Source organism: Haliotis rubra, unplaced genomic scaffold (genome assembly GCF_003918875.1).
Source record: "Haliotis rubra isolate DU_JTF1 unplaced genomic scaffold, ASM391887v1 Scf915, whole genome shotgun sequence".
Lineage (NCBI taxonomy): Eukaryota > Metazoa > Mollusca > Gastropoda > Lepetellida > Haliotidae > Haliotis > Haliotis rubra.
Genome location: NW_025767652.1, coordinates 214,372 through 232,819, shown reverse-complemented (window position 1 = coordinate 232,819; position 18,448 = coordinate 214,372). Strand labels below are relative to the sequence as shown.

The following is an 18,448-nucleotide window of genomic DNA, read 5'->3' as shown; positions in this document are numbered from 1 at the left end:
GAACAGCAAGAGGAGTCAGACAGACTCACTCCGATCGCCTTATACAGAGATGTTTGACAAACCGGTTATGGCTCTTAAAGTCAGTCTAGTTTTCATAGATATGTCTTCATTTTTAGGAACAAGGTACAGACATTGATTTTCAAGAATTTTTATTTGAACATGGGAGTATTGAGTGACACCTAGAACTACACTGAGTCTTTGCCTTGTGGCACTTGCTACTGACTAACTTTAAAAGTAATATCAGTATTTCAGTAATTCAAATTATTTCAGTAAATATGTATAATTTTGTTTCTTAAATATCAGGAATTATGTATTATTACTGAAAATTTCAGTAAATATACATAATTCCTGAGTGAATCAGACATTAAACATAATTACTGAAATTTCCGTTATTTAATTATGCATATTTACTGATTATACATATTTCCTGTAATATATATACATGGGTAACTACATCGGTGCTCACTAAACATTAACCTGTTACTAGTCGGAGTGTGAGGAAGCACGTAGCCTCCTGTTGACAATCTGCAAGGACGCAGTCACTGCATGAGGACTAGTACAGGATTCCGGTGCTGAGATTCCACGCTTGATTGCCAATATGAGAGACTGGGCGCTGCCCACAGCGAGGGGTGGCTGCACCAGGTACTGGTGTGGTCGGCAGTGGTGGCTCATACAATCACAACAATCATCATCCGAGACTGTGTGACGAATTGTTGGCGAAGTCATGGTGACCATATTTTCCGGTATTGTTCATATTCACGTTTTTGTATTTCTCGACGACTGCATGTGCATCGTTATCAAATTTCAATTTCAGTGTTGTTATTGTTTTGATCAGAGTAAGCTATGTTACGGTTATCATTTTAATACGCGGAGTGTGGTTTTCAACGAATATACGCCAACATGAAGCTAGCCTGTCGTACTTGTCACAGAATGTGGGTGGTGCGTGACTAACGCTAATGTATATATACGCTGGTTAACGACATTGGGACATTAGTACTCTGCCTCCAGAACAGATATGGAGAAACTTTTCGTCACAAAGAAACACATACTAGTATTACACATTTTCATTTACCTCTACACAAACATGCAAACATTGGCTTTAATTCATGGTCTACATAAATCACTATTTAACTGACTCCCATTTTGTCTCAGCTTAGTACGTGCAATATGATAATATATACAGTACAACCAGAAATTATTGAGAATTTAAAGATTGTATTTTTTTTTAAATTTCACTCATTACTCAAGTAATAAATGTGAATATTAGCAGAACATAACTCCAGATTCAAAGACAGGTGAACAGTTAGTATTTTGTCAAGTCACCATGGGCAGCAATGCAGGTTTCAATGCGGCGGGCATACTACTGATCAAAGAAGTTAGAAAGTCGTGGTCCATGTTGTCCCAATATCGGACCACCTCTTCTTTCATTTCAGCAATATTTGTCAGATTTTTCTTATTGACACTTTCCTTCATAAGTCCCCAAACATTTTCTATTGGATTTAGGTCAGGGCTATAGCTTGGCTAATCTAATAATGTCATATTTTGGCCGTAACCAGGCCTGTGAATGCTTTGAACGATGTTTTGGGTCGTTGTCCTGCTGGAAAATCCAAACATTTCCATAGAACACGTGAGCAGATGGAAGTAATTGTCCCTCGAGAATATCTGTGTACCGCTCACTGTTCATACTCCCTTCAAATACACAGAGGGCGTTGCCCCTAACACAGATATGCCTTAAGTTTTCTAAACTCCTTCGTTTGTTTTTAGAAACAAGAATACCAAGCCTCCTCCTGTCACCGACAGTCAATGCCATATCCATTTGCAATATTTTTCAAAACACGATAAACAGTGGACAAAGGGATGCCTGTTCTACTTGAAATCACTTTAGCTGATCTGATGTCCTTGTTATAATACTCTAAAATCAACTTCCTCTTCCCTAAATCATCCATACTGAGGTTCACTGAAAATGTCGTCTGCTAGCAAGTAAACAAAGGGGGATAACCTTCCACAAACTAATGAAAAAGGATTAACGGAGTTGTCTCTCTTGAATGAAACCAAGCACTTGATAGCTGGTCAAGGTTGTTTATACTAGAAATCCAATTAAACATATTCCTAAAATTCTCAATAATTTCTGGTCATACTATATGTGGCAAAGGGAGAAGTTCGTTGGGGCTTTTGGTTGGTTTGGATACATAATCGTTTTATAATGTTGTGTTCTGACCTGAAATGGTATATCATACCACAACCTCATTGCAGAAGGGGGCTGTTTTCGTAAAATTGTTGAGTCCATGTAGTACCATGTTAATGGTATAAACCAAGATGCCTATGCTGTTGAAACATCTCTGTTCAATGTTTGTGACTGAAGAAAATGAATTTTGTTTTGAACAAGTTTATTTCGATAGGCATGTGTGTGCCCAAATCAGTTAGTGACATCTTCACTCAGACTAGCATCAAGGAGGTCACACAATCAGATGCAATCCCTGTAACTCCCCGTACCCGTCATCAGCAAACAGTCTAACGGTATTATTGTTAGCGTTTGAGATGTCGCAATGTCGTATACTGACAAACAGATATAGTCCATGAAGTGACCCTGGTAAGACGCCAGTTCTGATGATGTGGTGATGTGGTGATGTGTGTCAACTGACATGAAGTTTTTGCTTCCTTTATGTTAACCACCAGCCAAACCAACCGCCCCTCCCAGATAAGATCATATTTCTGTCAGCCTTGTAATTCCAAAGTTGTTAGAAATGTCACACAAACAAAATACATGTTGCATGGAGGTGTAAAGAATGCTGAATGTCAAAAACTCATTTGAACGGAATTCTGAGAGCATTATTTAGCCAAGTCTCAATAAAATTTCCAGTGAAAGTCTGTCACCTTGTACATTGTATGGTTAGGCAAAACTTTTAAAAATTCATGAATTGCAAAAGGTTCCACGTGATCTCTTGCTTAGTGTGTATACACAGTTGTATATAGAAACACTGAACACTTTTGGAGTTGTGTACTGATGTATGGAAGAGCGGTGTAAGGACAGGAGGTCATACGAGACGTAGCCCAATAATAATAATAAGAGAGCAATGCTATTTGTATCCTGATATTTCATAAGTCCATATTCTACATTATACATGTATAGTGAATCAGCCCTTAATCACCTGTTTTATAATTTCAGAGAACAAAGATAGGTTATTGTAGTGGAGGAACATATAAGCTAGGGTCACTGTGCAGATTCTGCTATTTAGGGACAACAAGGAAATACTAGAGAATCTGCATGAACTTGGACAGTTATTAAGAGTTATGAGACATGGCAACACAGTATTGTACCATGAGCCTCATATCATTATATCACTTGTATGAACATCAGAGACCACACATCTCCTGGCAGTTTGTTGGAAGAGGAAATAATAGAGTAGTTTACAAATGTCAAGACTTTATTGCAGTTTGTACACAGGACGTGAGAGGAAGCAGCAAGATGACGTTGTCCGAGTACTCATTCCGCTCCCCAGACCGGGCCAGGAACTGAAACATGTGTTAATACAACATGTGAAGTAACGGGAAATACACTGAGGCTATCACAAGCGTAGGTTGGCATTACTTGACTGACAAACGACTTAAAGGCGAGAAGTTTATGGATGTATATTCATACTCCTCTGTCACCTGATGAAAATGTCCCTGAAAATAAATAAGTTGACATCCATAAATTCTTTATGTGTATCAATTCTAAATGCCTCAAGGACTCTATATGACAAAGTACTGCTAAGGACTGCTACCTGCACTACAAACTACACATAACACTTCTTTGAGTGGCATTTTGGAAGTTGGGAAGTACAATATAGAACAAACTTTATGGATAACAACTTCTTTTTATTCGTGAGTGCGACGTTTCGATACAGATTCTTGTACCATTGTCATTCATGCTTGACATAGGTTTTCGGACATCATAGGTTTTCGTACATCATAGGTTTTCGAACATTATAGGTTTTCAGATATTAGTTCTCCCTCTGGTTGTAATGAGGGCTGTTGCTTCCCACAGACATTGTAAACTCCTAAATGATGGCATGTGTTTAGTACAAGGTCACTTTTATAAGTTAGTGACAAGAATTACAATTGTTCATGTGATAATCAAGATGAGGGATGTTCTTAAGTGTGCGAAAACACATAACACGAGGACAACACTTTTGGGAACTGACCTTGATGTGCCTAAATTCTGACCCCGGAGGTGAAAGGTCATCTGGTGTGTAAAGGTCACTGAGTCGTAGCCATATGACATCTGGCTCCAGGGATATGAGATGTTTAAAACATGTTAAGCTTGCCTGAAATAGAAGCACTCACTTCTCATTTATCTTATATGGTGATGCAAACATACCAGGATATTGATAAGGCAAGGACATGTTTAAGGGTATCTGCCACTTGGAACAGTAGCCCAGTAATGTCATGACTTGTCAGCTTAACGTGGGAGAAAAGCTGGCAGTGATGCAGGTCGACCTTGTTGAAGCCCACAAGAACGTGAGAGTGAGTGAGTGAGTGGGTATGGTCCTGACAAACCTAGAAACACTATGGCAAACCAGTGAGTGAGTGAGTGAGTGAGTCTAGTTTGTATACTCACTTCACACCTAGGTGGAAACTGGACTCAGTCTCATCATGTATGCTCTAATAAATTATTTCTATGCACACAAAAATAGCCATCATGTTCAGTTCCAGTTCTGAGAATTTGTGTCCAGTGCTTTTCAGATGAAACAAATTCAGGAAGCGACAAAGTATCATTGTCAGGATATCTCAGGTGTTTCATGTCCACTCACCACTTGATTTAATCACTTCACCTGGAGATACAACAGACTCACCACTTGATCTAATCACCTCACCTGGAGATACAACAGACTCACCACTTGATTTAATCACCTCACCTGGAGATACCACACACTCACCACTTGATCTAATCCCCTCACCTGGAGATACAACAGACTCACCACTCGATTTAATCACCTCACCTGGAGATACCATACACTCACCATCGGATCTAATCACCTCACCTGGAGATACCACACACTCACCATTGTATTGGATCACCTCACCTGGAGATACAACAGACTCACCACTTGATCTAATCACCTCACCTGGAGATACCATACACTCACCATCGGATCTAATCACCTCACCTTGAGGTACAACAGACTCACCACTTGATCTAATCACTTCACCTGGAGATACCATACACTCACCATCAGACCTAATCACCTCACCTGGAGATACCACACACTCACCATTGTATTGGATCACCTCACCTGGAGATACAACAGACTCACCACTTGATCTAATCACCTCACCTGGAGATACCACACACTCATCACTTGATTTAATCACCTCACCTGGAGATACAACAGACTCACCACTTGATCTAATCACCTCACCTGGAGATACCACACACTCAATACTTGATTTAATCACCTCACCTGGAGATACCACACACTCACCACTTGATTTAATCACCTCACCTGGAGATATAACAGACTCACCACTTGATTTAATCACCTCACCTGGAGATACAACAGACTCACCACTTGATCTAATCACCTCACCTGGAGATACCACACACTCAATACTTGATTTAATCACCTCACCTGGAGATACAACAGACTCACCACTTGATCCAATCACCTCACCTGGAGATACCACACACTCACCACTTGATTTAATCACCTCACCAGGAGATATAACAGACTCACCACTTGATTTAATCACCTCACCTGGAGATACAACAGACTCACCACTTGATCTAATCACCTCACCTGGAGATACCACACACTCAATACTTGATTTAATCACCTCACCTGGAGATACAACAGACTCACCACTTTATCTAATCACCTCACCTGGAGGTACCACACACTCACCATTGGACCTAATCACCTCACCTGGAGATACCACACACTCACCACTGGATCGAATGACCTCACCTGGAGATACAACAGACTCACCACTTGATCTAATCACCTCACCTGGAGATACCACACACTCACCATTGGATCTAGTCACCTCACCTTGAGGTACAACAGATTCACCACTTGATCTAATCACCTCACCTAGAGGTACAACAGACTCACCACTGCATCGTATCACCTCACCTGGAGATACCACACACTCACCATTGGATCTAATCACCTCACCTAGAGGTACAACAGACTCAACACTGGAGTGAGTGATTTTAGTTTTATGCCGCTTTTAGCCATATTCAAGCAATGTTACAGCGGGGGACACCAGAAATGCTCACCATTGGATCTAATCACCTTACCTGGAGATACAACAGACTCACCACTGGATCTAATCACCTCACCAAGAGATACCACAGACTCACCGCTGTGTCTAATCACCTCACCTAGAGGTACAACAAACACACCATTGGACCTAATCACCTCACTTGGAGATACCACAGACTCACCGCTGTGTCTAATCACCTCACCTAGAGGTACAACAAACACACCATTGGATCTAATCACCTCACCTGGAGATACAACAGACTCACATTGGAGCTAGTTATCGATTCTAGTTTTACGCTGCTTTTAGCAATATTTCAGCAATATCACGGCGAGGGGACACCAGAAATGCTCACCATTGGATCTAATCACCTCACCTAGAGATACCACAGACTCACCATTGGATCTAATCATCTCACTTGGAGATACCACAGACTCACCACTGCATCTAATCACCTCACATAGAGGTACAACAAACTCACCATTGGCTCTAATCACCTCCCCTAAAGGTACAACAGACTCACCATTGGATCTAATCACCTCACCTGGTGACAGAACAGACTCAACACTGGAGTGAGAGAGTGATTTTGGTTTGACGCTGCTTTTAGCAATATTCCAGCAATATCGCGGCGGGGACACCAGAAATGCTCACCATTGGATCTAATCACCTCACCTAGAGGTACAACAGACTCACCACTGGATCTAATCACCTCACCTAGAGGTACAACAGACTCACCACTGGATCTAATCACCTCACCTAGAGGTACAACAGACTCACCACTGGACCTAATCACCTCACCTAGAGGTACAACAGACTCACCACTGGATCTAATCACCTCACCTAGAGATACCACAGACTCACCACTGGATCTAATCACCTCACCTAGAGATATAACAAACTCACTCTGGGATCTGACTGACTCACCTGCTGTAGAGGTTTGGGCTGGTGTAAACTCAGGTAGGGAAGACAACCTCTTACAACAGGATCCAGACCATGGGACTCCACCTGCAAAAAATAATATCACACATTATTAAACCATATTCTGCAAAATATGAGTCCATCTATTCCACATTATAAACCATATTTCAAACACTATTAAAGTATTAAAGTATATGTCATACTGTAAGACCAAGAACAGTCAGAGGAACACCTACCACCTCCACCTCCTGACAGATGGGCCCCAGGTGTGTTAGACAGGATCACCTACCTCCTGACAGATGGGTCCCAGGTGCGTCAGACAGGATCACCTACCTCCTGACAGATGGGTCCCAGGTGTGTCAGACAGGATCACCTACCTCCTGACAGATGAGTCCCAGGTGTGCCAGACAGGATCACCTACCTCCTGACAGATATGTCCCAGGTGTGTCAGACACAATCACCTACCTCCTGACTGATGGGTCCCAGGTGTGTCAGACAGGATCACCTACCTCCTGACGGATAGGTCCAGGTGTGTCAGACATGATCACCTACCTCCTGACAGATAAGTCCAGATGTGTCAGACAGGATCACCTACCTCCTGGCAGGTAGGTCCAAGGTGTGTCAGACAGGATCACCTACCTCCTGACAGATGGGATGGGTCCCAGGTGTGTCAGACATGATCACCTACCTCCTGACAGATGGGTCCCAGGTGTGTCAGGCAGGCCAGCTGCAGCTTGTAAGACACTGTGTACTGGTATGCCTGGGCTGAACTGCAACTATATACAACCATCTTATTGTTAACTGAGGAAGCAACAGTACTGTGATGTCATTAAGAGAACAGAGCTACATATAATAACTGTATTGTGATGTCATTAAGAGAACAGAGCTACATATAACTGCATTGTGATGCCATACAGACAACAGAGCTACATATAATAACTGTATTGTGATGTCATTAAGAGAACAGAGCTACATAATAACTGTATTGTGATGCCATACAGACAACAGAGCTACATATAATAACTGTATTGTGATGCCATACAGACAACAGAGCTACATATAATAACTGTATTGTGATGCCATACAGACAACAGAGCTACATAATAACTGTATTGTGATGCCACACAGACAACAGAGCTACATATAATAACTGTATTGTGATGCCATACAGACAACAGAACTACATATAATAACTGTATTGTGATGCCATACAGACAACAGAACTAAATATAATAACTGTATTGTGATGCCATACAGACAACAGAGCTACATATAATAACTGTATTGTGATGCCATACAGACAACAGAGCTACATATAATAACTGTATTGTGATGCCATACAGACAACAGAGCTACATATAATAACTGTATTGTGATGCCATACAGACAACAGAGCTACATATAATAACTGTATTGTGATGCCATACAGACAACAGAGCTACATATAATAACTGTATTGAGATGCCATACAGACAACAGAGCTACATATAATAACTGTATTGTGATGCCATACAGACAACAGAGCTACATATAATAACTGTATTGTGATGCCATACAGACAACAGAGCTACATATAATAACTGTATTGAGATGCCATACAGACAACAGAGCTACATATAATAACTGTATTGAGATGCCATACAGACAACAGAGCTACATATAATAACTGTATTGTGATGCCATACAGACAACAGAGCTACATATAACAAGTGTTTGCCACTGATGTGGCAATGTCCCCCGCCGCTAAAGAATGGAATATCTATATTTACTCCTTTTTATTTTTGGGTCACATACAAGATGCCTGAAATGACTGGTGTCTGCATAATCACCCCATGTAGGCTGTCAACATACTTGAAAACATTGGGTGCAATGTTTTATGAGATATCGCCTTTAAAAAGCGGTCAAAGTATCATGGTGACCTTGAAGATAAGGTCAAGGTCACCCAAATAAACTGGTGTCTGTGTAATACCCCAATGTAAACTGTCACCAAATTTGATGACAATGGGTACAACAGTGCATGAGATATCGCGTAAACAAAAGTTGAAAGCGTGAAAAGTGTCGTGGTGACCTTGAAAATAAGGTCAAGGACACCCAAAATCAACTGGTGTCTGCGTAATCCCCCAATGTAGGCTGTCACCAAATTTGAAGTCATTGGGTACAACAGTCGATGAGATGCCGTGTTAAGAAGAGTTTATAAAGTGTGAAAAGTGTCGTGGTGACCTTGAAAAAAAGGTCAAGGACACCCAAAATCAACTGGTGTCTGCGTAATCCCCCAATGTAGGCTGTCACCAAATTTGAAGACACTGGGTACAACAGTGCATGAGATATCACGTTAACAACAGTTTGAAAAGTGGTCAGAGTCGTGGTGACCTTGATAATAATGTCAAGGTCACCCAAATCGACTGGTGTCTGCATAATCCCCCAATGTAGGCTGTCACCAAATTTGAAGACATTGGGTGTAACAGTTCATGAGATATCGCGTTAACAAGAATCGGGACGTACGTACGTACGGACGGACGGACGGAGACGCCGCTGAATACATAGTCCCCCGTTCCGCGTTGCGGCGGGGGACATTAACTGTATTGTGATGCCATACAGACAACAGAGCTACATATAATAACTGTATTGTGATGCCATACAGACAACAGAGCTACATATAATAACTGTATTGTGATGCCATACAGACAACAGAGCTACATATAATAACTGTATTGAGATGCCATACAGACAACAGAGCTACATATAATAACTGTATTGTGATGCCATACAGACAACAGAGCTACATATAATAACTGTATTGTGATGCCACACAGACAACAGAGCTTCATATAATAACTGTATTGAGATGCCATACAGACAACAGAGCTACATATAATAACTGTATTGTGATGCCATACAGACAACAGAGCTACATATAATAACTGTATTGTGATGCCATACAGACAACAGAGCTACATATAATAACTGTATTGTGATGCCATACAGACAACAGAGCTACATATAATAACTGTATTGTGATGCCATACAGACAACAGAGCTACATAATATAACTGTATTGTGATGCCATACAGACAACAGAGCTACATATAATAACTGTATTGTGATGCCATACAGACAACAGAGCTACATATAATAACTGTATTGAGATGCCATACAGACAACAGAGCTACATATAATAACTGTATTGTGATGCCATACAGACAACAGAGCTACATATAATAACTGTATTGTGATGCCATACAGACAACAGAGCTACATATAATAACTGTATTGTGATGCCATACAGACAACAGAGCTACATATAATAACTGTATTGTGATGCCATACAGACAACAGAGCTACATAATATAACTGTATTGTGATGCCATACAGACAACAGAGCTACATATAATAACTGTATTGTGATGCCATACAGACAACAGAGCTACATATAATAACTGTATGTGATGCCATACAGACAACAGAGCTACATATAATAACTGTATTGTGATGCCATACAGACAACAGAGCTACATATAACAACTGTATTGAGATGCCATACAGACAACAGAGCTACATATAATAACTGTATTGAGATGCCATACAGACAACAGAGCTACATAATATAACTGTATTGTGATGCCATACAGACAACAGAGCCTCATATAATAACTGTATTGTGATGTCATTAAGAGAACAGAGCTACATATAATAACTGTATTGTGATACCATACAGACAACAGAGCTACATAATATAACTGTATCGAGATGCCATACAGACAACAGAGCTACATATAATAACTGTATTGTGATGCCATACAGACAACAGAGCTACATATAATAACTGTATTGTGATGTCATTAAGAGAACAGAGCTACATATAATAACTGTGTTGTGATGCCATACAGAGAACATAGAATACAGACAGATCTACTATCCAGACAATATAGAATACAGACAGATCCACTGTTCCAGACAATATAGAATACAAAAAGACCTACTGCTCCAGACAATATAGAATACAGACAGATCTACTGCTCGAGACAATGTAGAATACAGAAAGACCTACTGCTCCAAACAATATGGAATACAGACAGGTCCACTGCTCCAGACAATATAGAATACAGACAGATCTACTGCTCCAGACAATATAGAATACAGACAGATCTACTGCTCCAGACAAAATAAAATACAGATAGATCCACTGCTCCAGACAATATAGAATACAGACAGATCTACTGCTCCAGACAATATAGAATACAAACAGATCCACTGCTCCAGACAATATAGAATACAGAAAGACCTACTGCTCCAGACAATATAAAATACAGACAGATCCACTGCTCCAGACAAAATATAATACAGACAGATCCACTGCTCCAGACAAAATATAATACAGACAGATATACTGCTCCAGACAATATAGAATACAGACAGATCTACTGCTCCAGACAATGTAGAATACAGAAAGACCTACTGCTCCAGACAATATGGAATACAGACAGATCCACTGCTCCAGACAATATAGAATACAGACAGATCTACTGCTCCAGACAATATGGAATACAGACAGATCCACTGTTCCAGACAATGTAGAATACAGACAGATCTACTGCTCCAGACAATATAGAATACAGACAGATATACTGTTCCAGACAATATAGAATACAGACAGATCTACTGCTCCAGACAATATGGAATACAGACAGATCCACTGTTCCAGACAATATGGAATACAGACAGATCTACTGCTCAAGACAATATGGAATACAGACAGATCCATTGTTCCAGACAATGTAGAATACAGATGGATCCACTGCTCCAGACAATATGGAATACAGACAGATCCACTGTTCCAGATAATATGGAATACAGACAGATATACTGCTCCAGACAATATGGAATACAGACAGATCTACTGTTCCAGACAATATGGAATACAGACAGATCTACTGCTCCAGACAATATGGAATACAGACAGATCTACTGCTCCAGACAATACAGAATACAGACAGATATACTGCTCCAGACAATACAGAATACAGACAAATATACTGCTCCAGACAATACAGACAGACAACTACAGAATACAGACAGATCCACTGCTCCAGACAATACAGAATACAGACAGATCCACTGCTCCAGACAATATAGAATACAGACAGATCCACTGTTCCAGACAATATGGAATACAGACAGATCCACTGCTCCAGACAATACAGAATACAGACAGATATACTGCTCCAGACAATACAGAATACAGACAGATATACTGCTCCAGACAATACAGAATACAGACAGATCCACTGCTCCAGACAATACAGAATACAGACAGATCCACTGCTCCAGACAATATAGAATACAGACAGATCCACTGCTCCAGACAATACAGAATACAGACAGATCCACTGCTCCAGACAATACAGAATACAGACAGATCCACTGTTCCAGACAATACAGAATACAGACAGATAGACTGCTCCAGACAATACAGATCCACTGCTCCAGACAATACAGAATACAGACAGATCCACTGCTCCAGACAATACAGAATACAGACAGATCCACTGTTCCAGACAATACAGAATACAGACAGATCCACTGTTCCAGACAATACAGAATACAGACAGATCCACTGTTCCAGACAATACAGAATACAGACAGATCCACTGTTCCAGACAATACAGAATACAGACAGATCCACTGTTCCAGACAATACAGAATACAGACAGATCCACTGCTCCAGACAATACAGAATACAGACAGATCCACTGTTCCAGACAATACAGAATACAGAATGTTCAGACAGACTCTACAGACAGATCCACTGCTACAGACAGATCCACTGCTCCAGACAATATGGAATACAGACAAATCTACTGCTCGAGACAATACAGAATACAGACAGATCCACTGTTCCAGACAATATGGAATACAGACAGATCTACTGCTCCAGACAATATGGAATGCAGACAAATCTACTGCTCCAGACAATACAGAATACAGACAGATCCACTGTTCCAGACAATATGGAATACAGACAGATCCACTGCTCCAGACAATACAGAATACAGACAGATCCACTGTTCCAGACAATATGGAATACAGACAGATCCACTGCTCCAGACAATATAGAATACAGACAGATCTACTGTTCCAGACAATACAGAATACAGACAGATCTACTGCTCCAGACAATATGGAATACAGACAGATCTATTGCTCCAGACAATATGGAATACAGACAGATCCACTGCTCCAGACAATATAGAATACAGACAGATCCATTGTTCCAGACAATATGGAATACAGACAGATCTACTGCTCCAGACAATATAGAATACAGACAGATCTACTGCTCCAGACAATATAGAATACAGACAGATCCATTGTTCCAGACAATATGGAATACAGACAGATCTACTGCTCCAGACAATACAGAATACAGACAGATCTACTGCTCCAGACAATACAGAATACAGACAGATCCACTGCTCCAGACAATATGGAATACAGACAGATCCACTGCTCCAGACAATATGGAACACAGACAGATCCACTGCTCCAGACAATACAGAATACAGACAGATCTACTGCTCCAGACAATATGGAATACAGACAAATCTACTGCTCCAGACAATATGGAATACAGACAGATCTACTGCTCCAGACAATATGGAATACAGACAGATCCACTGCTCCAGACAATATGGAATACAGACAGATCCACTGCTCCAGACAATATGGAATACAGACAGATCTACTGCTCCAGACAATACAGAATACAGACAGATCCACTGTTCCAGACAATATGGAATACAGACAGATCCACTGCTCCAGACAATATGGAATACAGACAGATCCACTGCTCCAGACAATATGGAATACAGACAAATCTACTGCTCCAGACAATATAGAATACAGACAGATCTACTGCTCCAGACAATATGGAATACAGACAGATCTACTGCTCCAGAAATATGGAATACAGACAGATCCACTGTTCCAGACAATATGGAATACAGACAGATCTACTGCTCCAGACAATATGGAATACAGACAAATCTACTGCTCCAGACAATATGGAATACAGACAGATCTACTGCTCCAGACAATATGGAATACAGACAGATCCACTGCTCCAGACAATATGGAATACAGACAGATCTGCTGTTTTGGCAGTCTGCATCCCTCCATGACATCCCCCCTGAGGAACACGCTATCAATATAGCAGTCTGTCATCAGCCATTATTATTGACTGATTTATCTATTGGCTGAGCTAAGAAAGTAAGGCCGAGTCTAAGTACATTAAAAACTTGATGATTTAAAGCCACGGGCTCAGGTGGCAGCCCTGATAAACATGTTAACACAATTAATACAAGAGACACTAATGTCCTCATTTCTACAAAATGGGAGAAACGTTTTCATAATAAATATTATTATATGAACCAATGATGAGGTTATTGAGAGAAACTGTGTATTAAATGAACATCACATGAATCTTTTATGTCCAGCTTTGACAGCCGGTAATCTGAGCGCCTAAATCATGTGTGGCTACTACAGTATTGTGTATATTAGCTGTCATATAATGGATCTTGTAAACAGGGCAATAAACCAGTCCAATAAACTTGGCATCATCATCTGATAAATATGCAAATGAGGCCACCTAGCAGGAACTACTTTAAAGATCCATACATCAATGCAATGCATTATTTCTCAGTTTATTGTTGCTAAATGATCTCAGCGTAACCAGGAGGGTGTTTCTGTGGGCAGTCACACTATATGTCATGGTGTTCTCACTGTAACCAGGAAGGTGTTTCTGTGGGCAGTTACACTATATGTCACGGTGTTCTCAGTGTAACCAGGAGGGTGTTTCTGTGGGCAGTCACACTATATGTCATGGTGTTCTCAGTGTAACCAGGAGGGTGTTTCTGTGGGCAGTCACACTATATGTCACGGTGTTCTCAGTGTAACAAGGAGGGTGTTTCTGTGGGCAGTCACACTATATGTCATGGTGTTCTCAGTGTAACCAGGAGGGTGTTTCTGTGGGCAGTCACACTATATGTCACGGTGTTCTCAGTGTAACCAGGAGGGTGTTTCTGTGGGCAGTCACACTATATGTCACGGTGTTCTCAGTGTAACCAGGAGGGTGTTTCTGTGGGTAGTCACACTATATGTCATGGTGTTCTCACTGTAACCAGGAGGGTGTTTCTGTGGGCAGTCACACAATATGTGACGGTGTTCTCACTGTAACCAGGAGGGTGTTTCTGTGGGCAGTCACACTATATGTGACGGTGTTCTCAGTGTAACCAGGAGGGTGTTTCTATGGGTAGTTACACTATATGTCATGGTGTTCTCAGTGTAACCAGGAGGGTGTTTCTGTGGGTAGTCACACTATATGTCATGGTGTTCTCACTGTAACCAGGAGGGTGTTTCTGTGGGCAGTCACACTATATGTGACAGTGTTCTCAGTGTAACCAGGAGGGTGTTTCTGTGGGCAGTCACACTATATGTCATGGTGTTCTCAGTGTAACCAGGAGGGTGTTTCTGTGGGCAGTCACACTATATGTCATGGTGTTCTCACTGTAACCAGGGGGGTGTTTCTGTGGGCAGTCACGCTATATGTCACGGTGTTCTCAGTGTAACCAGGAGGGTGTTTCTGTGGGCAGTCACACTATATGTCATGGTGTTCTCAGTGTAACCAGGAGGGTGTTTCTGTGGGCAGTCACACTATATGTGACGGTGTTCTCAGTGTAACCAGGAGGGTGTTTCTATGGGTAGTTACACTATATGTCATGGTGTTCTCAGTGTAACCAGGAGGGTGTTTCTGTGGGCAGTCACACTATATGTCACGGTGTTCTCAGTGTAACCAGGAGGGTGTTTCTGTGGGAAGTCACACTATATAACATGGTGTATGATTACACAGTCAACGCTAACACAGTAAAGATGTGATACTCAATACCAACTTCATTAGGCAATATTCCATCTTTGACAAGAATTGTTTAAGAACTGATGTTGAATGTTATGCGTTAATGGAGGCTATAATCGTGAAAATGGGTACATTGTACTCTCAGCGTAACCAAACAAATATCGAAACAATAAGTCAATCCTTACAAATAATAAGTCAACAAGCATAACGTCTTTGAGCATGAAGAAACCACAGACAATGATCAGTGATATAACTCAGTGCAAAGACAAAACACACGTCACACCCAGACAATAAGGAAACGGTAGTCTGGTAGCGGGAATTTCCTAGTTTGTATTTCAGTTTATGGAATAAGCCCAAAAAGATGAGTGACAGCATATAATTAATGGACACAGACGATACATACATGATACATACATCATACACAGTGGATAATTAATAGACACACACAGACAGACAGACAGACAGACAGACAGACAGACATACACAGACGGACAGACAGACATACAGACAGACAGACAGACAGACATACAGGCATACACAGACAGACAGACAGACAGACACAGACAGACAGACAGACAGACAGACACAGACAGACAGACATACACAGGCAGACAGACAGACAGACAGACAGACACAGACAGACAGACAGACATACACAGACAGACAGACAGACAGACACAGACGGACAGACAGACATACAGACACAGACAGACAGACAGACAGACACGGATGGACGGACGGACAGACAGACACAGACGGACGGACGGACAGACAGACAGACACAGACGGACAGACAGACAGACAGACAGACAGACAGGCAGACACACACACACAAACAGAAGAAAGCATGCAGAAACATCCAGTTCAGGTTGAAACTACTGTTTCATGTTGCCAGCATATGCTAGCCATCAACCCAGCACCTAGTTATAGTCAGACCTTTTCTTGACTTTGACTTGACTTGTTGACTTAATATTGTCAACACACTGACATTGTATTAGTGATCATCATCACTGTTTAGTGTCCAAATGTTGCATTGTCCACAAATTGTGAGCCCACTGTTCACTTAATACCAGCATACTGTACAATTATTGTTAATACATTGTCAACATACTGTCAATACAGTATCAAGATCTATATACAGTCCATCTACAGTCAACATTCCATCCACATACTCAGGGATGCCAGCCCCAAAGTGTTGCAAATACATGTAGTACTTTCAAGGATCAAACTTAGTAGTTTGACCATACAATTAGTAGTCAAGTAAATGCTTAAAATCATGATGGATTCTGAGAAAGATAATATGACACTAATCAAGAGTGAAGCTTTAATTTCACATACCTCTAACAGCAGAATTCCAAATTATCAGCATTACGTTTCATCTTGTTGTCTCTTTTTAATCGTCGAAAATATATGTTTTTTGCCAATATATCCAAATTTTAATGAATTTTCTTCAAATTTTGTAGAACTTCTAGTGCAATCGTATTGGTGTAGTTTGAGGCTAAAATTTGTAGCTACTACGATAAAATCGTAGAGGTTGGCATCTCTGTATATTGACAATATATTGTCAACAGATTGTCATTATATTGCCAACATACTGTCAATATACCTGATCTTCTCCTGGGTGGTGAGGAAAGAAACCAGTTTGGGCACGACATCCTTCATGGTTCGTTGTCTGAGGAAGTCTCCGCAGCACTCACACATTGTGGCCAGCGTCTGAATAGCCTGGAACATCAACACTTCCAGCTGAGCTGAAGAACTTACGTGTATCAACTTACTACTGTCTAGCACTGTGCTCTGTTGCCCATTTCTCCACATCTGTGAACATGACCCACCTTAATGGTGACTAGCTTCTCCTCATCTGTGAACATGACCCACCTTAATGGTGACTAGCTTCTCCTCATCTGTGAACAATACTCACCTTAATAGTGACTGGCTTCTCCTCATCTGTGAACATGACCCACCTTAATGGTGACTAGCTTCTCCTCATCTGTGAACATGACCCACCTTAATGGTGACTAGCTTCTCCTCATCTGTGAACAATACTCACCTTAATAGTGACTAGCTTCTCCTCATCTGTGAACAATACTTACCTTAATAGTGACTGGCTTCTCATCTGTGAACATGACCCACCTTAATGGTGACTAGCTTCTCCTCATCTGTGAACATGACCCACCTTAATAGTGACTAGCTTCTCCTCATCTGTGAACATGATTCACCTTATAATAGTGACTAGCTTCTCCTCATCTGTGAACATGACTCACCTGACTCACCTTAATGACTCACCTTAATAGTGACTAGCTTCTCCTCATCTGTGAACATGACTCACCTTAATAGTGACTAGCTTCTCCTCATCTGTGAACATGATTCACCTTATAA

At 41.0% G+C, this 18,448-nt stretch overlaps 1 protein-coding gene and 1 long non-coding RNA gene across 2 annotated transcripts; both read right to left on the bottom strand.

The window, feature by feature from the left end:
• Positions 1–3,407: 3,407 nt before the first annotated feature.
• Positions 3,408–17,961, bottom strand: LOC124264230 (TELO2-interacting protein 1 homolog). The gene is made up of 6 exons (XM_046698966.1): positions 17,905–17,961; positions 17,679–17,794; positions 7,853–7,940; positions 7,171–7,251; positions 4,185–4,307; positions 3,408–3,513 (listed from the first exon to the last, which is right to left on the bottom strand). The coding sequence occupies exons 1-6, from the start codon at positions 17,938–17,940 to the stop codon at positions 3,418–3,420; spliced, it is 540 nt and encodes a 179-aa protein (XP_046554922.1). The 5' UTR covers positions 17,941–17,961; the 3' UTR covers positions 3,408–3,417.
• On the bottom strand, positions 6,108–6,504 carry LOC124264232. Its single transcript, XR_006895080.1, has 2 exons — positions 6,284–6,504; positions 6,108–6,158 (listed from the first exon to the last, which is right to left on the bottom strand). It is a non-coding gene; the product is annotated as an uncharacterized LOC124264232 (long non-coding RNA).
• Positions 17,962–18,448: the final 487 nt, after the last annotated feature.